The sequence below is a fragment of the Punica granatum genome, chromosome 6, assembly GCF_007655135.1.
Source record: "Punica granatum isolate Tunisia-2019 chromosome 6, ASM765513v2, whole genome shotgun sequence".
Taxonomy (NCBI): Eukaryota; Viridiplantae; Streptophyta; class Magnoliopsida; order Myrtales; family Lythraceae; genus Punica; species Punica granatum.
The window spans coordinates 6034668-6061333 of NC_045132.1; the positions used below are offsets into that span (position 1 = coordinate 6034668).

General features: G+C 35.9%; 1 protein-coding gene across 1 annotated transcript; it reads left to right on the forward strand.

Annotated features, from left to right (window-relative positions):
* Positions 1–23070: 23070 nt before the first annotated feature.
* Positions 23071–26413, forward strand: LOC116209965 (protein SHORT INTERNODES-like). Its single transcript, XM_031543737.1, has 2 exons — positions 23071–24382; positions 25812–26413. Exons 1-2 carry the CDS (start codon positions 23704–23706, stop codon positions 26195–26197), a joined length of 1065 nt encoding a protein of 354 aa, XP_031399597.1. The 5' UTR covers positions 23071–23703; the 3' UTR covers positions 26198–26413.
* The last annotated feature ends 253 nt before the right edge of the window (positions 26414–26666 follow it).

A 26666-nucleotide genomic window follows, 5' to 3' on the forward strand; every position in this document is an offset into this window, starting at 1 on the left:
ATTTAACGGGCGTTGCAACTATCGAAGTCAATCATGGTCAGTCTATTAAAACGTAAAACTCTCTCACTTAATAAGAATTTTCTTTATTTATAAGACTCGAACCCGATATCTTTAAGAGAACAAGAGATCAGTTACCCCATTATTATGACTTTGGAAAAACAATCAAGAATAAATTCTCTTCTTTTGCTTTTCAATCGTCGATCTGTAATCTTTATTGGCAGTTGAAATTATAAACAAACATCAATTGGGAACAAATGAATCGTGTGAAAGTTGCCAAGCCCAAAAAAAAAAGTGTTTTTCTTTGATGAGACAACGGTTTATTTGATTAAGAGTTTGTTTAGAAGTGCAGTAGGAGGTTTTATAATCACTTTTCATCATAATTTTAAACAGATTTAGTATTTGATTGGAGTTTTTGAAATCACAATTTGAGTCGAAATTACGATTGTAAACATAATTTTCACACGCAAGTTACTAGGTGCTTATGAACTTTATTTCTACTTATTATATTCTAAGTATTAATAATTATCTTTTTTACTTTTAACAGTTTTAAATTAATTTTCTTCAAACACTTTAACTTATTTTAAAATCAATACTTATTTTTATTAATTTTATTTTAATACATTTTCATCAATAATAGTACTTCCAAACCAAGTCTAAAACTAAGGGATAGACTTACTCTTGATCATGAGTTGCTTGTAGTATAATGTGTTTTATACTCGTAGATACCACTCACATAAAGCGCAATTGCCAACTAATCTGAACTCGTGGTTGAAGAAAAGAGAATATTTATGTGCTTATTATATTTGTATATAATCTGAATGGATTTGATGAATCTAATTAAATCAATTTTCCCATCCTGGGGAACAGATAATTGACAACAGAATGCAAAACTTCTGACGACCTTTTACTGCTGAATTTATCGGATGTACCTTTTCGAATTTTTCAATTTTATTTCTATTTGATTTGAATTGAGTCAAAAAATTTTATATTATAATAGTTTATATACAATCTGAGAAAAAAAGGGGGAAATAAGTAACTGATGTGACGTGAAAATTAATGGACAAAGCGAAAAGGAATGGGAAGGACAACTGCTCAAAACTCAAGAAAAATGAATTTGGGTATATTTGCTCTCCATGCAACATATATTTGCACACCTTTCCGCGCAGGAGGAATGCTAAACCCGAGGGTCAAATGGGACTCCACCCCAAGAGGAGAAACCTCCCTCGGGCCCTTAAAAATAAAATACAACGAAACATATAATCAAATAAAAAATTATTTCATTGACAATGGTGAAAATGAAAATCTTGGTGGGTCCAACAGTCCCATTGAATGTGAAAATACTTCAAGGTAATAGATGGTCAGTGCTCTCATTCATATTCGAGTGGACGATATATATACTGAGTGATGAAGTCTTGTTATATCCTCTATGAGTCCTGTGATTAGGGATGGACCCGAGGTCTTGAGTAAGAAATGATGGGATCTTTGAGGTGACGAATAATGAGATAAATTTGTAATATTATTGAGTGTGTCTCGTACATAATGAGGTAGAGCTTATGAAGGGTTGTAACAAAGCAAGTTGACTCTAGATCGATGTGGACTTGGCGAAATATGAACAAAGATGGAGATTTGTTAAGCATGTCTCGTATTCAACGGATAATCCGAACACCCGAAGACCGGTCACGAGATCGGACGAAAAAGGAAGGGACGAGATCTCAAATTATCCAGACATTATATTTCCTATTTTGTAAGGATTTCATTATACATCTTATATATTTAAATAGGAAAATTATATTAGAGATAATTCTAGATTATTTTTAGAATATTTTAAAGGGAAAATATCACAAGATTATATTAGAATATCTTTGAGATATTAGAAATGTATTGTATCTATTTAAATGAGATAGAGTCTTGTATCAAGACAACACGTTGTGCGGAAATCACAGATAATCTTCTTGGTAGCTCTCGAGTTTATTCTCTTGGAGTCTCTAAGGCGCGTAGAGTGAGAGAGTGGTGCGAGTTGAGAAGATTGTGAGGTTATTCTCGGGTTGAGTCTTGTAACGGGGGCTGAAAAACACGAATGTGATCTCGATGTTGTAATATCCGGTTTATCGATCCAGTGGAATCTCATGTTTTGTCCATAGATGTTTTCCTCACTCCGAGGATTTTACCACATATATCCCGGTATTTATTTTTCTTTCTTCTCGGTCTAAATTTCTTGAATTCAACATCTTCTGGAGCAGATATCATCATAAACAAATATGAGGTATCTTCTCGTAAGAGTAAATTTCTTTAAGATCGGCAATCAGGAGAGCTTGCATTGTTAACTCCTCTTCGATCCATCCCTTCTAATGCTATCCTCTTCGAAATATTTTTGCATAACCGGTGCTGAGGGTTACTTAGATATAAACATTGTATATTTGGATATTATCTCGTGCAGCGATTGATCTATGTCATCAGATTTAGTGTGCTCATCGGAATGACGGTTTCTCACAACTTATTGATGAGATTCATGTTCAAGACCATAAGGGCAGGAATAGCCCGTCCTCGAGTTAACCTCCAACGGTCCTCGGTGTAGTTTTCAGTAATACAGTGGACAAGATAATTTATAAATTGCAAGATATAAATACAGCGATATCTGTATTGTTACATCGTACTGTGACTGAAAATGTGAGCCTCTGCATGCGGCATGCCATTATTAATTGCTTGGCCTCCTCATCATAATAAGTGTCGCCAAAAGGGAATAAATGGCTTTGAGCCTTTATGTAGTCTCACACTTCCTAAGCTCATGGATGGACCAAGGGACTAATTGATAGAGCCAGCGCCACCTCAATCTTTAGTATTCTCTAAGCAGATTACATATATCCTTTCGTTTTCCTTCCAAAAAAACGAAAAAGAAAAAAAAACAATTCATGGGTCAATCTCAGCCCCTTCCATTCAATTTTCCCATATCCCAAACTAGCTAGCTCTATCTTCATCGACTTGGCATCACATCGATCAGATGCCATGACAACACGATTGAACTTGTCCTTAGGCAATGCTGGAGGGCCTAATAGAGTCATTGAAGAATGGATGCATCAAAGATCTTGATATGGAGCCACATTAGGGAAGGAATTAAGCTCGGATACGGACCTACATTTCCCAGTATAGAAGCCTCATATAGCTTACGGCCACGATCCTTTAATTGATTCTTTGTGAAGTCCTTCCATGCCTATCAAAAACATTCAATGAGGGCCATGATCAAGGGAACAAGATCACTTCATAATCCGTTTTGCATGTTCGTTATGATATATATGCGCTTTTTTCCATTAAGGGGTTACCTCAATTTCTATTTACATTCTTTCAATGATAAGAGCCACATTATTTTCGTTGAAATTATTTCAATGGTCACGAAGTTAGCAATCGTCAAACATGTATATCATCTCCACGGTTGATTATATTGAAAAAGGTCATATCTAAAACAAATCAATCACAACCAATTCACCTATATAAAGTCCACCTTATCGTTGATAAATAAAGTCCACTTTAATTAAAAGAGGGTAATCAATAGGTGACAATTATTTAAGTCTTAACTCCAAGAGAACATTTATGGTTGGGACTTGAGAGTCTTGAGACATATATATAGGCCCGTTTGTTTTCAGGGTTACAATCACAAAAACTTTAACTTTAACTTTAACTCAACCCACTACACAACAAAAATACATATTTCCCAAGTCAACTTTAACTTTAACTCAACACACTATACAACATTTGTCTTTTTCCACAATCAAAATCAAAGTTATTTTAACTCTGAAACCAAACGCCTCAATAATGCTTCTCAACTGTCCTCTCTCCCATATAACAAACAGGATAGACAAGAACATAATAAATATTATCTAAAAAATTTTGAAAAATGAAAAAAAAAATCGAATTTGTAAAGGTTAGTTTGGAATCTTGCTTGGGGGGCAACAATATCTTTTGCTCAAATGTACTTTTGCTTCAATTCTCCCACATCACCTTCTCTTCATTTTCACCGATTGCCCCTCACAATTAATTGCCTGACACTGACTTCTGTCTTTCACTTCTCCATCCTTTCACAAAAGCAATTCCAAACAAATTGTACTGGATTTCAAATTTCAACTATCAGATTTCCATGAATCTTTGTGTGAGTTAAATAACTACAACTTGATAAAGTGAGTGAGGAAAACTTTTAGGTACATATCATCATATAAGAAAAAAGAAAACAGAATTGGATAATCGAGGAAGAAAGCATTTGGGGCGACACAAAATACACGAGTTAAGTGATAATTTACTCAGTTGTCAAGTAAAATCTGAAACCTGCTACGAATCAAGGGTTCCTCGACCGCCAGATATGTTATAGCCATGTTAAGTATTAACCTTTCATGAGATTTAATTCCTACATATTTTCATTTTATAGAGGAGAATTCTCTTCTTATTATATATAATAGTGACATCATTCAATTTGTGCTTGAATTATCCCAATTTGTGGTGTCTTCCTACTCTCTTACATTAACTTATTTCCCTTATACTTTTTCCATAATCTAACTTTCTGTTCTAGAACTATTAGCATTCCTCTGGTGACAATTTGCTCCATAAGGTTCCATTTTATATGTATTTTATATAATAATAGTTTTGTTTCATTCCGGTTCATTCCATCGATCTGTGATTTTTGTCTTGTAACGGGGCTTTTCATTTTTTTTTCCTTGCATCATATATAGATAGAAAGGCTGGAGGGATGCCTTTCATTCATTAAGAAAGAGGGACAGATCCCTAAGGAAAGGGGATTCAGAGGGGACAACCTCTCCTATGGCAGAGCCTGCGAAATTTCTATATATGGTTAGTTGATATTAACATGTACTCTCTCTTGGGACAGACAACTCACAGCCATTCTTCATTGAGAGCAAATGCTCGGAGAAGAGAGAGAGAGAGAGAGAGAGAGAGAGAGAGAGGAGACGATCAGTTAGTTATCTTTGGGATTTGCATAAACTCCAAATTTTTTTGCTTCATGGAGCTAATGCATCCAATTTGGCTAGTTTATTGATGTATTGTTCATCCATCCAAAAAAAAAAATGATCTATCATTCATTCCCTATAATATATATATATATATATATATATATAAATAAGGGATCGAAGAGTTTAAATATGAAAAAAAAAAAAAGAATTAGATCCCCATCACAGGCTTAGAGTTGAGGAAAGTAAATACAATAGATATATGTAATTGCCATTGTGGTAGAAACGTTTGATTCTATAGAATTTTAAAAAAAAATGTAAAGTAAAACGGCATGTGGTGGTCTTATCTTCTTAATTATTGCAGAACATAACCATTAATATAGTAATTAATGTGACTTACCGCCGGGTAATATTTTGATCCGGTTCATCCTAAGACTCGCCCCATATATAGGGTCGCTGAATTGTGCCATATGTCTTCGATTTAGCTGGCTTTACGTTGTCGGGTCTCTAGCTAGCCAATTATTAATTATAAAGCTTAAACTACACTGACAATATCTCTCTCTCTCTCTCCTTCCTTCATGTAAGCACTGGTTAACATTGTGCAAAGCATACAAGTATATTTTTGGAATTAATTAGTTAGGGTTAGAAGACACATAATTAAAATATGACCTATAGTATTCACCCAAAAAAATATGACCAATACATGTAAGGGGAAAAAAAAAAGACCGATACTTTCACCCAAAAAATAATATAACCTATACTGTCTGAGCCCAAAAGGGGGGAAAAAACGACGACAACGACAACTATGAATACTGTACTGTTACACTATGCATGTTGTCCAACCGATTTTAACTATACATCCAAAAGGATTTGAATAGCTTTCACCCCAAGGAGTGCAAAGAAAAGGACTTGTACATGTACATAGGAAGCGGAGCCTTAAATCGTAAATTTAAATTGCATTTGAGGTTCTTCGATTACCATCTTGTGTTTTAGACTCCAATCTCAACTTTTGTAATCATTTTATCAATAGGACAATTAATGCCAAAAGGCTAGATAGCTTTACCATATGAATACATGAACTTATAAGAGATGTATCTTAATCCGAGCGAAGTGAGAAATAGGGCATAACTCGGAACTCTATACTTTATCTCCTCCTTTGCGTCTGGCTATTAGTTTGAGATATTTTCTTACATAACAACTGCATCCTTTTTTATCCATGACAATTATATTTATCAATGTACCTTCTCGTTGTAAGAAAATTAGGTTATGCGGAACCCTCGCCAATCAAATGATAGAGCTCTCAATTGGCATGTAATTACAAAGAACGCGATGATTAAAAAAAATGGCACATATATACTAAGGTTGTAAGCTAATAATACGGGGAACGTCAAAAAGAGAATATAGCACAATGGTGCACAACTTCGCCTAGAAATTAAGAGATTTCAGATCCGATATTTTGTGGGATTACCGATGCCTTTTATTAGTTGTACTAGGTAATGGACATCTCTTATAACTTGGAAAAAATAAATAAATAATTCGGGAAGGCTAGCTGCTATTATCTTCTAATAAAATCGTATGGGAATGCCACCTATCAGAATTTACCCTGTCATAAGATTAAAAGCCACAACAGTACTAAGTTGTATATATGACATGATCTGTATGGCAACTGTATGAATAGTCTCTTGTTTCACGTTAGATTTGACGAGAACATGGAACCAAGATTTACGACATAAAAGTTCTGTTCAATTGATATTATCCACTTTAGACTTGATCAGCACTATACATATTTGTGTCGAAACTTTTCTTAAACCTTCCTTAACTCATCTTTTATAATCCAGCAGAATCTCTCATTCAAACCACTACTAAAAGTAGTTCATACTCTTATCATTTTGATGTCTCTATCCCATGCGAATTAATACGTGTAACTCATCAAAATCCCAGCTGGCACCTGCCTCAGTGTTTCCTTTTTTTTTGGGTGTCTGAGGCAAGGGATGGGATGGGATTAAGAGACAGGAAAACTTAATAAATTAAGCTCTTAAAAAGAGAAAAGCCTACTAAAAGAAAAAATAAGAAGGAACACGCAAAGAAAAAGAATATACTTTATTAATTGTAAAGCTGGCATGGAAGGAAAGGAAGGGCAGAGTCAACCCGGTCGGAAACAAGCAACACTGGGCTCGAGAATACGAGTACTTACTGACACATTTTCATAAATAATAAATAAATAATAATAATAATAATAATAATAATAATTAATAAAAGAGAAATTTTTTTAAAAAATATTTACATAATATTATTATTGGGACCTAATCTTCCCCTCATCATTCATTTCCCTTCCTCCTAGACACAAAATTACATTCGATCCATCAGCACTGTCAGCTCCAAGCCTTTGTTTGCAAAATTTGAAGTTTTACATCATACTATCATAGGGACAAACCCCTGCAAAAATATAATATCTTAATATTAATGTTCTTTTGTTATTATTGAAGAAATGACCATAATTAATGACAACATATCATGAGAATGATCATTGGATACATATCTATATAATTTAAAACCATATTAGTGTAAAGGATTATATTATATGTAATACTTTTATTTATACTTATTATATGATAAACCTAATCAGCCTAATAGAGAAAATACAATTGTCCATTTGGTTTTACAATTCTTTTTAACTCTAATTCATTTAACTCCACTTATCTTTAATTCAACAACACAATTATTACTTTTCTATTTTTCTTCAATTTTTTTAATCATTTAATTCAATTTTTAATACCAAATTCTCTCATTACTTTTTCATACTTTTTCTCACAATTCAACAACACAATCATTACAAATCAATTAAAATCAAAATTCAACTCTACTCAACTCTATAACCAAACACAACATAAATATTTTGAGATTTAGATCGAGAATAAGAGCAAGTCCAATGGAAATGCCTCAATTTGGTGCCAAAAGAGCTCCACCAAGTATCACATCGTCGCCATATCAAAAAGTAAGAAATCCACCCATAGAAACACTCACCCAAAAAAATCACTCTAATAGGAAGGCAACCACTTGAGTATTCATTGGGTTCACACACTTTATTTTCCTCTTTCTCTTTCTATTCTTTTTTTTTATTATAAAAAAGTAAGAGGGCAAGCCGCAAGGGCCCTGGAGCAGGCCACACGGCCTTCTCTCATTGGCCAAGCACTCGCCTGGGGGCGAGTGCCCCCGTCCAACGCAGGGAGTGTCGAGGTGGGTGTCTTCCTTCTTCCTCATGACAAGTGATACTCCAACTGGCCCTCGCGTTGGACTTGATAGTACCTTGCCATCTCCTAATGTATAAAAAACACCTTTTTTTTTAATCTGCAACACCTATATCTAAAAGTATAATTAATTTCGATTAATTTATATTTGAGTTAAGTTAGTACACTAAATGATAATATTCTCACGATAATGCATTTTCTCTTTCTTAAATTCTGACAAGATTGAACGTTGGAGTTTTGTAACTTATGGTTTATGGAAAGGCATTTTTTTTCTTTACTAGCCGTGTCCATTAGGCATCTCATTGGGAACTACTGTTTCAAATTTTGTCCTAACCTACACTAGGCAGGAAGAACCTTTTAATGTATTAGGGCATGTGACAATTTCGATGCAGATATTTCGCTAGACTCTTCCATGGTAAGCTAGATATAAGCCGTTCAAATAGTCCAGATCACTGTGTACGTGTATGGGTGATCTGGGATGTAGTTATCCTCTAAGTAGGATTACAATGGTAGAAAGTCCTAGTCACATCCACGATCGGCCAACAAAGACCAAGTCTAAGTGTAGACTCGGGATACTGTCGGGAGGTGGTATGTTGGCGCTACTAAGGAATGGATTTTAGATTCAATATTTTTCAAAAAAAAAAATATAGCGTAAATTATTCAGCCTAATCTAAAAATTTACTGATCACTATAATGTAAGCTTTCAGTTTAAATATAACATTACTTGAATAATATTTCATAGTAAAAATCAAGCCAACGTTCAAATGGGGATTGATAATGATCGAGTGATATAGAATAAACCCACGAAATGGAATTGATTGTTTTCACTTTTCAAAAGGAAATACGTATATTTCTTTAGTCCTTGAGAAATTGTGGTTGAGAATATCAAATAGAGTGTGACGCACGTTCTCATTTGGTAATTAAGATATTTCAAATTCGATTCTTGCAGTGCAACTATACATGTCCCCTCATTAGTTTTTAGGATTTTGATTTTATCGTATTAAGTCTATATGCTTCATTTGTAACCGAAAAAATTGAGTATATTAAAAAAATTATTTTTTCTTTTTTGCTTGTGAACCTTGAGGATTCATTCATAACATGTAAAAATTACATGATAAGAGTATAAGGTGAAAAATTATTAAAAGACCATTTATGTGCATAATTTGGACTACGATGGGATTAAAAAATGAAGACCAAAATAACGAACAAATTAAGGCCAAGCTCTGGCTCTCTTCTAGTGGCCTCCTGGAGCCGAGTTAAATGGGTTCTTGCCATCATCATCATTCAAGATGTGTCCAGCTAGTTGGAGCTCAAATATATTTCACAAGCTTGGCAAGAGTTGGGTCGAGGGCTGTCCCGAATGGGGCTAGTTATATGCATTACTCGAATCACCAAAAGAACTAAAAACTATTCGATGAGTCCTCGAAGATCAACCACTTGATCGCTCTTCGAGTCTACGATGGTTGTCCTAATGACCTAAACAAGAGGAGAGAAGCCAAAAATGTTTGTTAGCGAGTTATTATGTAATAATTTCAACTGCATGTGTATGACTTAACTGGGGTTTTGAATTTGACGTTATTGGAGATTATTGCAATGACTTTATTAAATGGGTATATCATAATGAGATCTCCAACTTATCTGGGATAAATAAGGGTGTGTTTGTTTTCGGAATAATATTCAACTCAACTCAACTCAACTCAACTCCACTTATCTTTAATTCAAAATCACAATCATTACTTTTTTTTATTTTTTAAATATTTTTAACCATTCAATTCAATTTTTTATATTAAATTCTCTCAACTATTCATTACTTTTTCACAATTCAACAACACAATCATTACTTAATTATTATTTTCTCTCAATTATTTATTACTTTTTCACACTTTTTCTCATAATTCAACAATACAATCATTACAAACCAATTAAAACCAAAACTCAACTCAACTCAACTCTCAATCCAAACACACTCTTAGATATTATATAGATCTCCGACATGAGATCTCCGACCTTTTTATTAATTTATTAAGAATCTCCGACTTTCTTTTAAAACGGTTTTCTCATGTCCTCAATTTAACACATAGATTATAAATATTATTCCTCGTCGAATTATTTGCTAGGACAACTAGCTGTTTGCTCTTTCGCTATCTGCAATGGCCATTGGTACTGGAGGGTCGTTCAGTAGATGTCATCCAGATCAATTCGAGTGTCTATATACTTTGGATGAATCCAAATCACAAGTATGCAACCAAATCGAGGAATGTATATCGATATTGTCCAAGGTTCCTGCACGCGGAACCGAGCACTATCCCGAGATTCTATCCAATGGAAGAAAACATTACGATAGGTTACAACTTAAAAGCGCATCGAAACAACTTGAACTGCCACTTTCTCCCCAGTTTCTTTTTCCAGAGTTGCCCTGGATTTGAGGGAATTTATAACATTGTGCGTAGGTCAGTCAGTACTGCTGATCTGATAAAGGTGTGGGCTGGACCATGCAAGCTTTGTAAAATTCAGATCTTGCGGGACACATACGTTATATACATACATATACGTGTGACTCCTGTCAAATTTGCCTGCCAAAAGTTAATTAATTTTCCTATAAGAATTGTATTACAAATGTATATCATTATTTCCTTCTCAACCCCTAGCTCATGAATTATCTGATGAGAAGATCTAGGGCACATATCTATAAAGTTATGAAAATATGACTCAACGGCAAACTGAACTTCCATCTGAGCAATTTTTTTTGGATGAGCCCACGCTTATCTATTCGAATAATCGGAAGCTTCTCGTGATTAGTCACTAGACAACTCATCATGGTTTCACCGGTAAAAGAATTTATGAACCCGGAGATGGATCCGTTGAGTTACAGATGGTATTGGAACGGATGCTTACAAGACCGAATGGGCGAAAATTATTTTGACCCCAAGGTGAGAGCCCAAGAATGCTAGAGCTCAAATGGGGAAGTTTGTAAACGGTCTAATCTACATTTATCGTGAAAGGGAATATTTGGATATTTCTAAAGCGAAATGAATTGAAAATACAGAAAAATTGCACTATTGGTACAAAAAGTTTCGCAATGTCTCACGATTGGTATAAATTTTTTTTTTCTCACCAGCAGTACAAAAAGTTTGAAAATTATAACAATCAAGTACATTCCGTCAATTTACATTGACGGCGTCGATTTCTGCCAATGTGGCAACTATGTGGCGCAAAACTGCTGACGTGGACAAATTCAACTCGGATGACAAGTGGCGGGAAAAATCATGACGTGGCAGTGGTACTGTTTAATTAATGTGAAAATTTGGTACAAAAAGTTTTTGCATTGTAACTTGTTAATACAAAATGTTTTAGTGATGTTACATGTTAGTACAAACAGTTTTAGCAGTGCAACACGATAGTACAAAACTGTAAGGGCAGTGTAACATATTGGCACATCGTAGTTAGACAAACTGTATTATTTTTGCAGGATTTTACATAGAGTTTGAGCGAAAATATTGTGGCAAAGTAAAGGTCTGTCCATGTACTTCATATGGACTATAACTGGAATTGAAGAGGAAGAGTTTGATAGACTCACTTCAAGTTTGTGGCAAAGTAAAGTTTCGTTCATGTGTTTCACTATAACTTGAAGTGAGTCTGTCAAACTCGTCCTCTTCAATTCCACTTATAGTCCATATGAAGCACATGGACAAAGCTTTACTTTGCCACAATATTTTCACTCAAACTCTCTGTAAAATCCTACAAAAATAATACAGTTTGTCTAACTGCGATGTGCCAATATGTTACACTGCTCTTACAGTTTTGAACTATCATGTTAAACTACTAAAACATTTTGTACTAATAAGTTACATAACTAAAATATTTTGTACTAACAAGTTACAATGCAAAAACTTTTTGTACCAAAGTGTCACATTAATTAAACAGTATCACTGCCACGTCATGATTTTTCCCGCCACTTGTCATCCGGGTTAAATTTGTCCACGTCAGCAACCTTGTGCCACGTAGATGCCACGTTGGTAGAAATTGACGGAATGTACTTGATTGTTACAGTTTTTAAACTTTTTGTCCTGCTGATAAGGGAAAAAAAGTTTTTATACCAATTGTGAGACATCGAGAAACTTTTTGTACCATTGATGTAATTTTCTCTACATGATATAAATTAATATATTTATACTCACATATTATAGTATATGTTATATTCTTTTCGGTGCATAATAATATTTTATATCTGACTATTGAATTTATATACATTTGGTGGGAAGGTCTATGGTTCTTTCACGCAAAAAAGTAAAATGGAAAAAGTCAAAGAGAGAACTTCGACTTTTCAATTTAATTAATTGGAAAACAAAAAAGAGATATAATATAAAAATAGTATTTCCGTATAAGTTTTTTTTTTGTGTTGCAGCAAGATGTCCAAACAATATTAGAATAACGAAAATTCAAAACATAAACAATTCTTAATATATGTGGTAAAACCCTCAAAGCGAGATAAACATCCACGGACAGAGCAGGATTATCCACTAGATCAAAAACAGAAGATTACAATAGAGATCACATTTGTGTTTCCTAACCCCCCCATTACAAGACTCAACCCAAGAAGAGCTTTACAATTCTCTTAGTTCTCACAACCTCTTACTCTATGAACCGTAGAGACCTCAAGAGAAATAACCGGAGAGCTTCTCGAGGGAATTATAAATGATACTCACCTAAACATCAATTGTCTTTCAAGGCTCTTCCCATATTTATAGATTACAAGTCCCCGAATATAATCTAGAATATATCCAAAATATCGCTAAACCACCTAAGAAAATATCTTCTTTGAATAGATTTTAACTTGCACCATATCGTAACAAAATATTTACAAAATTGTGTGATTGCACTCGACCATTCGTGCCTCGGCACGAAAAACTAGTGCTTCGACACCTAAATTCTAGCGACTCAATTAAAGTATGCCTAAGCACACTCTGATATGTGCTTCAGCACACTTCATAGATTCCTCGTCTTCGATCAATCTTTCATTCTCGTTTTCGGGTCCTCAAATCTTAGGGACTTAATGTGAGACACTTCTAACAAATCTCCATCTTTGCTCACATCGAGCCAAACCATGATCTAGCTTCTCATACTTGGCTGCTCCATCACAGCCTTCACGGACTTAGCCCTTAGGGGCTCCACCTCAACTCTTGCACGTGCCACTCTAGTCTACGCCATCCTTGGACTTCTCAGAGGTGTCAAGCTTCGTCTGAATTTCTGCAGAACTTTCACCGACCATGAGACAAGTCGAATTTGACATGACTTCAGTATTCTATAGAACCACTAGTTCTCCAAGCCTATATTTCTTCACCAGTTTTGACTGCTTTCCCTGCCTGTCTCTTATTCGCGAACTACACCATAGAAAATGCTGCCTCCCATCAGAACTTCTTGTCTGAATATCCTCCATCATCACATGATGAGATACAGGTGATCTCGAGTCTTCAAACTCCACCTTTTTCCAAGATGTCGCCTTCGAACAAGGCTCCACCTTCACCTGGGATGCGATCTTACACTGCTTGGTCAATGCAGCTTTATTAAAAGTAACATATCTTCTCAAGAGGGATTTCAAGCACTTACCAACCATCGTGCACTCCTTGCACTGGTTCACCCTTCCATGCTCGAGAACGTCCAAGTACTTTTCTTCGACAGTCCACTCAACTGATGACGAAGATCTAATTTTACTTTGTAAGACATATAATCCTTCCAATAGCATCCTTATCATCAATACGAGAGCATCTTTCGAGACTTTCATGACTTCGTCCTGGATCCTGTACTTACGACTAAGAGCATCAAGACTCCCTAATGAGATCAAATTTTTCCTTAACTCAAGACATGCCTAAGAATTCTACCATCCTCTATCGACCTGTAAGCGGCAAACAAGTCTCTATCATGACAAATATGGTAAGAGCTACAAAAATTGAGAACCCACGGCTAACCAACTCGATGTAATGAGGATTTTTGTCCCCTCATCTGCTGCAACTTTGAGAATATCATCATCTCCATCACTTTGCTCCATAACCCATATATTCGTCATTTCTAGGACTTTTCGCCTTGGATAGTTCGTTCTGTCCCTTGCAATAGGTCCCTCACTGTTGCTCTCTTAGTAAACGGTCACCTTCTTCTGCAACTTTTTTGAGTTTAACATCGCATTGACGTCTTCCAAGGATTATACTTGTTCTCCCGTAGAGCATGGTGACAACGAGCCCATCATAGGATTCAGATAGAGTGCTCAACAACAATAAAGCTTGATCATCGTTACTTATCTCAATATCGACGTCGGTGAGATCCATCATGTTCTTTTCATTCGGTGATAGGGTCGCTAGCATCTTACTCTTTCCTTCTAGTGCTCCTTCTAGTGCCCTTTCAAGGTTGCGTTGCACTAGCAAAGCTTTCATCTTTATTTACCACAATCTGAAGTCGTTTGTCCCATCGAATTTTTCCATATCAAATTTCGCGCCTGATATCTTCAATAGCTTCAAGATATGTGCTTTGATGCCATTTGTTGTAGCAAGATGCGCAAACGAGATTAGAATAACGAGAAACCAAAAAATAAATGACACAAAATACACTTGGTAAAACCTCGAAGAGAGGGAAATATCCACGTACAAAATAGGAATATCCACTAGATAAAAAACAGGAGATTATAACAGAGATCACACTCGTGTTTCCCAACCCTCATTACAAGACCCAACCCGAGAAGAGCCTTACAATCCTCTCAACTTTCACAACTCTCTTACTCTATGAACCCTAGAGATCTCAAGAGAATACCACAGGAACTTCTCAAGAAAATTACACGTGATACTCATCCAAATGTCAATTCTCGAGAAAATTACACCGATACTCATCCAAATGTCAATTGTTTTCCAAGGCTCTTCTCATATTTATAAAATATAAGACCCTAAATATCCTCTAGAATATATCCAAAATACGCCTAAACCACCTAGGAAAATATCTTCTTTGAATAGATTCTAAATGGCACTAAAACGAAAATAAAATTGTGTGAATATCTTGTACTTGATCATCCGTGCTGAGGCACAAAAAATTGGTGCCTCGGAACCAAAATTATGGCACCTCAATTAAAGTGTGCCTAAGCATACTATGGTCCGTACCTCAGCACATTTCGCAGATTCCTTCTCTTCGGTCGATCTTTCATTCTCGTTCCCGAGTCTTCGAGTCTTTGGAGCTTGATGCGAGACACCTCTAACATTTTGAAATCAAATAGATGTCGACTAATCCAGTTTGAGTTGGATCGACTTATTAAGGGATAAAACCCTCTCAACATGAATTTTCTCCATTCACAAGACTCAAAACCGAGACGCTGTTTGAGGGGAATAAGAGCATCTAAAATGGGAGGTTCTCTTTGGGTCCTCATTGAGGACCCACGCGGTGCCACATAGGTGCCATGTCACCCGAAGAGAGACCACGCATGCTCAAGGGACTCCCAGCTCCAATGGTCGATCCCTGTTGTGTGGTCCCACACTTTTTTTTAAGGGAAATGTTATTTAAATGTGTGGCTCGCTGCATGCCACATGGCGAGAGCAACGGGTAAAAGAGCTGTTCATAAATAATAATAATAATAATAATAATAAAGCTGCTGCTGAGTGCAGCAGCAACAAAGGACGTCACATGGTGGCCCTTCATTTATTGGGAGGGTTTCCCCCTTCAAAGGGACGAGTCCCTCTGAACGTGCTCCCTCCAATGGGGAAGACTCGGCCCGTGGCCAGCCCCTATTCTTGCCATATGACAATAGGAACCTGGCTAGAACCTCCATTTGAGATGGCCCAAGCACCAAATCGGTTAAAGCAACTCACATTAACATGTCCAATAAATTGATAAGAGTAAATGGATCAATAAATCGAAACAAGGCCCTTCAATACGTACATATACATATATATATATATATATATATATGCACATTGCACTATTCTACCTGATATTATCAAAAATCGCTTTCAATCATTCTTACACGAAAATGGAAAAACTAATTTACATAAAGTTCAAGTATAGATAGAAAATATATATATATATATATATATAGTTTAAATGAAGCCGCCCAAGATATATAGTTTTAATGAAGATGCTCAAAATCCGGTGGGACTGACCAGCAAGGACTAAGGACACATCCCAGTAGATATTTTCTTGTCCTGTTGAAACATATGAAGTGGTATTTAGTCGAATAGAAGCGCTCATATACACAAGGATAATATACGTAGAAAAATCCTGTGATGCTGACTTCAGGTTCCATATGAATATCTATCACATTAGGCGATCTTTTCTATACAATGTCATTCTGTTTTTACATGCTTAGTAATTTATATATGTGCATAATTATAATAAAACCAAAATGTCTTTTAAATATGTATAATTATAGGTATACAGTTATGTATAATTATGGGTATAAAGTTATTTAACAACTGTTATATTATTATTGATTCAGAAAAAAAAACACTGTTATATTATTATTGATGAATAATTTTTTAAGTTGAACACGCTTATTTTTATTTTTATTTTTTAAAAAGATGAGGGATGAATGAAGTCTTATGAGATCAATAAAATTTCAATGCAGGAAAAATATTAAAGAAAGAAAGTAAAACGAAAATAGATTAAAAGAAAAGTAGAAAGGTGGGCGGGCGCAGTACTCCCTAAGGCATGATATTATTTTTAAATAGTAATTTATAAGCTCGAAAAAGAAATGATAAAAAGGTCTCGATTTACTGCCCAAAAATGAAATCCCTCTGATGTATGACTCACTAAATCTACTTTTTCTATTTCGAACAAAAAAAATCTACTTTTTCTAATTCACTAACAAAAAAATCTGCTTTTTTCTAGAAAAAAAATGGAAATAGTAATATAAAATGGCAATAATTTTTTTAATGAATAAAAAATGCCACTAATTTATTTACCTATATATCCCTCTCCTTTGACATACAAGATACATATACAGTTGCACCAAGATCAGTGGAAGCATGGGTCGAAGTTGATGGATCGATCACAGTAGAAGTACTTCGGATAACGGCATAGCTCAGAGAAATGAATTTAATGTGGTGAAACTCGTTATTATATTAAAATTTAAAGGTTTCATAACGGCGAAACTTTCTCCTTTATATTTTCTATATCATATATTCCCAATTAGAATTTTGATCTCCCTAGTAAATAAAAAAAAAAATTGGATGGCTCAACTTCGTAATCTTCTTTCTAAAATATTTTCCTCCCTAAATTTCTAATTGGAGACAGATTGTGCCCTCCTCCTCTTGACAATTCTCCATCAAAATTAGCAAAAAGACATAGTATAGTGGTATATAATTATGCGTATCCATAGAAATCATCCCCGACATAACTTGCCATCCGACTTGATCAAGCATCGGTATATGATTTAGTGAGGGCAAGTCCCTGAAATTGGATTTAGACTTTTGAGGCAAATTATGGACTAGCTTGCCCTGATCCATGGATAAGTGTCTGGTTAACGCAATCCCACATCGAAAAAAATTTAAAATAAAAATTCTTGAATTTATGAGATGTTGAATACCACAATTTATCTGTTGGACCTTTTGGATAGGAAATGAGGCTAATCATTTACGATTCTAATAAAAAATTATATTAAAGCTTGCTCATATAGGCCATGCCGGTTGATAATGGCATTAAGGATGTCTCTCCATCCACGAGGTCATCCAAATGAGGCTTGAGGAGCTCCAGACAACATCATTTTGAGATAGCAGGATTATTTCACGTGTACGGGGAGGGCCCAATGACAAGGTCGGCTCAACTTTCCATCTATTTTTCTAACTTCTCTTAAACGACGTGCTAATTTTGACAAAGAAGTCGTGATTTGTGCTATGACGGATTAAATTTTAAAAATGTGTTAGACAGTGAAAATTGAGAAAATTTGATATCATATTTTGCTATTTTCCCTTTTCTTTTTACGGCTAACTAGAAAGAATATGATGGGACGAATCGTGAAGTACTATAATAACAAATAGACGGGAAGATTGGGGGATTCATATGATTTCTCCTTTGATTGGTCTGTTATGTCCTTTTCTTTGAATTTCTTTTTTCTTTCCTTTTTGTTTTTTGCTTGAAGTCGTTTTCTTTGAAGTTGGGTCATTCTGTTGGGTTAATTTTGATGGACATTTAGATGGCGATGAGACATTTCACTTGCCTGAAGTATAGTCTTATAATTAAATTATTGGGGTATATTTCCAAGTTCAACAGTTGAAGGGGGCTCTCTATAATATCCCTTTGTTCCTTTCGCAAATTTCTTGAAAAAGAGTAGTAATAATAATAATAATTTTTTTATTTTTGGTGAATGTAATTAATGATGTAATTTGTTCCTGCCAAATGACTTAATTAAAAGTCACTAGAGGAAAACGGCAAAGGTGAAGGGTCCGTATTTGGTTTTCAGACAAATCATTGGGAAGTGGTCAATATCGAGCAACTAATAATTAATTTTTTATTCGTTTTTGAGATCCAATGACACCGAGAGCAACCATCTTCCAAGAGCAAAACACTCCATTAAAAAATGCTAACGCTGGTCTTGGTTTCATAGTAAAATTTTAAAATTAGATTTTGATTTTGAAAAAAAGTGGTATAAATGGGATCCGCCCGTATGAATTATGTTATTTTGTTGTGAAAAAAATAATATAAATGAGATCCACTCTTTGAGTTTGTATGAGTTATTTTATTTTGTTGTGAGTAGAATTAAGTTAAAGTTGTGATTTTAAAATTATACTCACAAATCAAAAAAAGCAAAATTCTTGAAATGCTGTGATTAAAAATTCTCCTAATTCAAAATTTCACTTATATCTATCGAATAGTTCTTCAATATTGTGTAAATTACCGCTCGTGCCATTATAATAAGATTTCAAATTATGAGAATTTTTTATTATTAAGAGATTATAGTATTACTAAACACCAATCCCACTCTTTCCCAAAGTTAACGTTTCTTTATAACAATGGTAATTCCTCCTAAAGTGTATGATAATACTCCTAACAATTACATATAATCAACAACCTTTGGATGCTTCAGGATATCACTTCTTATGCCATGATAAGTAGCTTTTTTTTTTTTAAATTTAGAGGACTTAAAAGAGAATTATTAGAAGGATATGGAGCACATATTCTTTTATTAGCAGCAGGATATCTGTTTCTTGGTCAGAAGCTGAAGGCTGTATTTACTTCTTGTCTTTTTTTTTATGCGAATATAATGGTGGTTTATAAGCCTTTTATATGGAGAAGGGAAGAAAAGGGAAAATAAATACACAAAATATTACCGTGGTTTAGTTAAGATGGTTCGACACTTCTTTCTCTTAAATAAGTCTTGGGTTTGAATCAACGATTAGAATTTTACCCCTTACTTGGCCCAACCAGCTCGATCTTGAATTCGTTGGAACTCACTAGACTTTTAGATACTAGGCATTGCACCCTAGAAACAATAGATCCACAAAAGTTCCCCTTAATGGGAATGGAGTCACTAATCTCTCTCTTTTTTTCAGTAAGATCATGAAGTGTCCTTAATTATCAATCAAGAGATTAATCATCGATCATATTTCAACTTGTCCCTATCACAATATTTTATCTACTTGAATTTCAAGTAGCTGCACAATGAATAAGTTTTATCCTCATAATAGCTCAGTTCATTAAGTACAGTTAATGATCATTACAACATTTCAAGGTTTATCTAGATCTTCACCATTAGAGGCAATGATCTAGTGGTTCCAAACTCACTCTCATGTGGCTTGAAAACTCCCAGGTCTTGAGTTCGAATGCCCCTAGGGACATATGTTAGGATGGATTCTTTGACTTGGATTTATTTTTTATTTCTGTTAACTATACTAGGCTACTAGTTGTACTACGCTGGTGGGGCAAAAAAACAAAAAAAAGGTTTATCTAGATCTTCCTGTGGAACCAAGTGCTAGTACTACCGTTCTTTTTTTTTTTCAAAAAAATTGTTCCCAACGTTCTTGTTCCTCTAAAGTGTCTTTCAAAACGAATGATCGGAGGGACTTTTTTGAGTATGCTAAAAATTTCCGGCTCACGATGATCTTCACCACAACCGATAGCAACTCCGGCCAAACGTTGTTGCATTCTACCAATCTCCAATGCCTGTATTTCCAGTGGCCCATAAAAAAAGAAAGCCGTATTTCCAAAAAGAAAGAGGTGAAGTTTGGAAAAAATGAGAGTTGAGAACAAGAAGGTTACGTGTACTGGATATATCATATTACTGGACATATAAAAAAATTTAGTTTGTCAATAATTTTTTTTTGTGATATTATTAAAAGTCAAGATGAATTAGAGAATCTATTAATTAGTATTATGGAATATTGTGACATTATCACGTAGTATACACGTTACATATAATATTTTCCCATTGAGAACACAAATTTTCCCATAAAGATCGTTAGATCTTACGTTTATATTTTGTTTGGATATGGCCAAAATCGAGAATGAGAAAGAAGAAGAGCGAAAATTTTACGACAGTTTTTGAAAATCTATATAAATGAAGTGTTAGGCTTTGTTTAATTTTTGAATTATAATCCAACTTTACCCAACTCAACTATAATCTTCCTAAATTTAACAATATAATAATTACTATTTTGTTTTTTTTTCAATTTAATAATACATTCTTACTCATACATTTTCCTAACCATTTTTAAACTTCTATTTAATAATACTTTCTCACTTGTATTTTTTCATAACTAATTTTTAAATTAATTTTTTAATAATAAATTCACCATCCAATTTCACATTTATATATACACATATATATTATCACACATCAATATATTTGTCAACACTTGCAATCATTGCACAAAATCAAATTGAGTTTGATAACTTATACAACTCGCAAACCAAACGCAAGCTTAGTTTCTTAAATAAGGATCACCGTCGTCCCGCTCTCTGATTTATTAGATAAACTAAACAAGTGGGGTCTTTTTATATTTACTATAGACAAGTGGTTTTCGGATATAATAAAGGTGTGTTTACACGAGGTATAGTCCTCATAGTTTACTTGTCATTTTACGTGTACAAGGAAGCAACGATTAGATAAGCTTTTACGATCAACCATATCACAACCCCCGTGTACAAGGTTGCTCACTCCAAATGCAAGCACTCCGGTACTTCGTCGCCTATTATATTTGTCCAAAACACCCAAAAAATCGCTTAGGATTCACAATACTTCAACTTCTGGAAGAAAGAAAACAGGATTCATCCATATATAACTTCGGTGGCATTTACATCACCCAAGGAGAAAAGTTCCAACGTCTTCTGAGAATATACACGATCTTGCTATAAGAGCCGGAAGCGCTGTGAGTATCCAATAACTATTCATAGCGAGATGGATCAAAAAATAAAATTGTGAGTGTCATGTTTGTTTTGGGAGTTAAAATCACTTTAATTTTAATTTTAACTTTAACTCAACACACTACACAACAAAAATACACATTTCCCAAGTCAAAAATTTTAACTTTAATTTTAATTCAATACACTACACAACAAAAACACACATTTTCCAAATCAAATTTATAATCCCAACTCATTTGTCATTTTCCACAATCAAAATCAAAATTACTTTAACTCTGAATCCAAACGCACCGTTAATTAGCGAATTCTTATTTTTTCGGTTACAAGAGAGGTCCTAAGTCTAATATAGAAATAGAAATCTTAATAACTAAATAAAGAGGCATAGATAGTCCCACTGAGTATCAAACTTGAAATTTTTTGATTATTAAGCGATATCGTGTGACAGTGTGCTACACACTCTTTTAATTAGCAAACTCTCATTGACTTGTGACACATACCACTCCAAATATTATGTGAGTATGACTCAACCGCATGACTTTATATCACCCAATTAGAATGCATGAAAATGAAAAATTGGTCATACAACAGGTCAACAAACTTCTATTTATGAGAATTCCAACCATTGTTATCAGAACCGGACCGGACCGGCCGGTTCGATCGGTCGGACCGGGAACCGGCACCAAGTCCGGTCCGGTTCGCCTAAAAACTGAAATGGCAGCTTTGAACTGCCGGACCCATTGAACCGGCCGGTTTTAAGCAAAATTTCATTAAACCGGCCGGTTCTACGGGTTTTTATGGGTTTTCTATTTAATGTAAAAATTGGTTGGTTGTGTAAGAATTTGAACTCATGACCTCTTGCTTTTCATATTAGCATACTACCAACCAAGCCACTACTACTTTTTTGTTCTTTTAACTCTACTTTTAAGTACTTATTAAAATAAAATATTTATTTTGAATTAAGAAATATTAAATATAGATACTTTCTTATACTATTGTTATATTTCTTTAAAATTATCATACTTTTATCTTAATTATCATAATTTTTTTAATAATATGAATATTTATTTTATTTTAAATAAACGAGCGGTCCGACCCATCGAACTTCCGGTTGGACCCATAAACCCATGACCCCGTACCCCTTCCGGTTCATCATCCGGTCCGGTTCTGATAACACTGATTCCAACTGATTATTACTAATAAAAAAAGAGAGTAATACTTCCTGAACATTTGCTCCATGGCTCATGGTATATCGATTTCATATAAAACTTTACCGTACAAGCAAGTTTTACGGAGAGGAGACGGTGCACTGAGTGCTGACACGTGGCGGGGACTAGGCCGTTGGATGGGGGGCATGGCAAAATAACTAGAGTAAATATCATATGAATATTATTCATATATTTAGATGTGTAACACTTAATTAAAACACTTGAAAGTGAAAAATTAATTCTATAATAATATCACAAATTTTTATTTATAAGTATTTTTTAAATTTTTATTCATTTAAAGTGAACGGGTAATATTCATTGAATATTTTGTAAAAAAACTGGGGTTTGTGATCAGACCCACCATTCATTTCAGTCCTCCCTCTCTCTCTCTGTCTTCCTGAACTTGAGATATGAGCAGAAACGAAGAAGAAGAGAGTAAGAAAGAGAAAGCAAACCCCCCATCACGCCCCCCATGAGTTGAGTACAGTCATTCATTCATAGCCAAACCCAACACTAACCGAGAGAGAAAGAAGAGAGAGAGAGAGAGAGAGAGAGAGAGAGAAGGAGACAAACAGAGCAGACACACAGACAGAGAGACAGCCGGGAGGCGCTGCTGCTGCAAAGCAGCTGCTCACTCAGCCACGCCAGTAAAAGCCCTTCCCCTTCCCTCTCATCCTCCCAAGATAGAAACAACACAACACAACACAACACACAGTTTTAGAGAGAGAGAGAGAGAGAGAGAATTGAATTCCCATGGCGGCGTCGCAGTGAGCCGAAGGGCAGAGGGCTGCAATTTGCCATCCCCCCAAATTAATGCCCATTACTGCATCATCGACGGGACCCTCGAAGCAAAGGGTACTGCAGCTAGTCCTACCTAGAGCAAATTCTTCCTCCCGTTCCCTCCCCCGGCGTTTTACGTGATATGGGTTGTCGGAGCCGGGCGGCAACAGCGACAGCGACATCATCCTTGTCATGGCCGGTTTCTTCTCTCTAGGAGGCGGCGGAGGCTGTGGCGGTCGGCCCCCCTCGTCCGATCACACCCACCGCCGCCCTGAGGACGACGACAATCCCACACCCAACCCCACCGAGACCTGGTTCTGGCCGTACGGTAGCAGGGCAGCGGCCGCGGCGGCTGCGCAGAGCCACCAGCAGCACGAGCACGAGCACGAGCAATGGATTCAGCAGCAGCAGGGGGAAGGAGAAGGAGGGTTTGTTACGGTTCGGCAGGAAGCAGCGCATCAGCAGCAGCACCACCAGGTGGGTTGGGGGCCGGGGCCGGGGCCGAGCAGCAGGCCGTCGTGGATGAACGCGTCGGATGAGAGCAGCTCAAGATCGACGGGGTCGGCGAGGGGAGGGGTGAGCTGCTTGGACTGCGGGAACCAGGCCAAGAAGGATTGCGCCCACACGAGGTGCCGCACCTGCTGCAAGAGCCGCGGCTTCCACTGCCCCACCCACGTCAAGAGCACCTGGGTTTCAGCAGCAAAGCGCCGCGAGCGCCACCAGCAGCATTTCGGCGCCCTCAAGCATGAGCATGACCCCCTCCACTTCCGCCACGGCAGCGGCGCCAGCAGCAGCGGTGCAGGATTATTAGAGCCCCCTAAGCGTGTCCGCGAAAACCCCTCCTCCGGCCTGCTTGCCACCACCTCAGCAGGTACATACATATATATGCAGCATATCATATATAACATATATCACATATACAGACATAATTATACAAATATGGAGAGAGGGAGAGAGAGAGAGACAGGGCAAATTAAATGTCTTTAGTGAGTCAATTGATCGATCTTCCTCATCGAACTCGAAATGGAGAGAACGAGGGTTTAGTTCCTTTCAGTAAGACCATGACACTAATCCTCGTTCATATGTCAGTTTATCAAAAGGCCCTATTCACTTCGATCGTTTTAGGATGTACTCTATTAGTTCGATTCCAGAACAAAATTATTTGCAAATGCTCAAGAGACATAGATCTTGTCTTACGTCTTTTTCTCTCATTATGCAGAAGATATGTTCTTCATGGTTTTCCCAGATTTACCTCTCATCTTCCGAAGAAACTCAAATTCCCATGGGATTATTATCTTCGTTTTTTTTTTAATGTTCTACAAAAACATGTAAATATTTTAATTTTGTCAGATTTGGCTTTAAAAAAAAAAGTTGCAGTCTTCTCGGTGAGACACAAGATGTCATCGATCTGTACTAGCTGATTAATCCTCACTCTGCCGATGGGTAAACCCTGACCACGATATGCATCCCAATTTTTTTTATTTTTTATTTTCTATCATTTTTATTTTCTCTGTTTTGCAAACTCGATAACTTCATGTTCCATGGTACAATTTTATGCTTCTCGATGTAAGCAGAAGATCTAGGGAAGTTCGAGAACATTATTAATTAAAAACAAAAATTAAAATTAAAATTAAAATTGAAGAGACCATATATTTTTATTATTACTATACAACAAGTCAAGGTTTTGTGTTGTTTGCTATCCCGTTACGGTTCCGAATTTTCGGTGTCTCTGATCTGTCTCGATGTCTCCTAACACAAAAATGGGAACCAAGAAGATGTCTGCCGACTGTTAGGTAGTATTTGTGTTCACTTGTAAAATTTTCATTTTCTATATATTAGTATAAAGTACAAATATCAATTTCTGTTCATTTCCATAGTCGCAAACCCTCTATTGGCAAAGTTATTTTTAATGAATATTTAACCCAAATATTGTCATTTTTGAATAAATAGATAGACTACCTACATAAACAGTTTATAGTTTCACGTATCTTAATTCTACATTGGGTACCACAGTGCAATTACAGTGTCTAAATTTACTCGATTGTATCGTACTTGAATTTTATGTGATTTTTATTAAACTATATATATACACTTCAATTTTCGGTAATGTGCTTAATTTGTTCGTATAATCATTTTTGTTAGTTGCACCATAGCTTACCCCACGGTCTATGTATCATCTTATGATTAAGAGACTGATATATCTCTGTCTGCTTGTTTAAACTTCTAATGAATTTCAGCAGCCTTGCTATCTTTATCATTTCTACTTTTACATTAATTGTGTATCACCGTTTGCCGGCTAGGGTTGGAGCTGGGAAACTTCCCGGCAGAACTAACCTCCACAGCACTTTTCCGGTGTGTTCGGGTCAGCCCGACGGATGATCCTCAGGAGCACTATGCATATCAGACGGCCGTGACCATTGGGGGCCACGTATTCAGAGGCATCCTCTATGACCGCGGGCCCGAATCCACTTACGTGGGTGGTGGAGAGAGCTCATCGGGCGGTGGTAGTGGCAGCGGAGTGGCCGCTCAGCCACACAACCTAGTAACTGTGGCCGCCACTGCAGCTGAGAACAGTGGCATGCCGCCCTCAGCCACTGCACTATATGATCCTAACTCGTCCATATACACCGCTGCCCCGCTTAATCCTTACATGGGTACGCAATTCTTCCCACACCAAAGATCTTAAGATCGAAGAACACAAAATTCTTCACTCAGTCTATTTTTATTAGTTAGATATTATTTGGCCTTGTATGTCTAGATTTAGTCCAGGCATTTTACTATATACTGTTGTCATTTAATATAGTTGAAATACTTTTAAATTATTTTGACAGTTCCTCTTGACAAAGCCTTTAAACTTAGCTTAAAAACAACGAGATCATCAGAAGAGATTGATTGATCAAAATCTTACATTTACCTTCTGATCAATGATATTCGATAATCAGTATATATGTACATATATATATATATATATATATAGATACATATATGGTGTATGTAGTATTTATCTTGTGTTTTTCTCATTATCTGTGAGTTGACGAGGGTCTAGATTATCTGCTCGAGAATCGACTTGCCTTGGCCTTGAGCTGGTTATAGTGGGTTTTGAACTTCCACACTGCACGTAATGTCTGTCCACCAACAAAATATTTTGTATCCTG

Bases quoted from the DNA above. Each gene is read 5' to 3' on its own strand.
- LOC116209965 (XM_031543737.1), top strand. From the start codon at position 23,704: ATGGCCGGTTTCTTCTCTCTAGGAGGCGGCGGAGGCTGTGGCGGTCGG. The intron at 24,383-25,811 runs GTACATACATAT...TTTGCCGGCTAG, and splicing joins GCTTGCCACCACCTCAGCAG to GGTTGGAGCTGGGAAACTTC.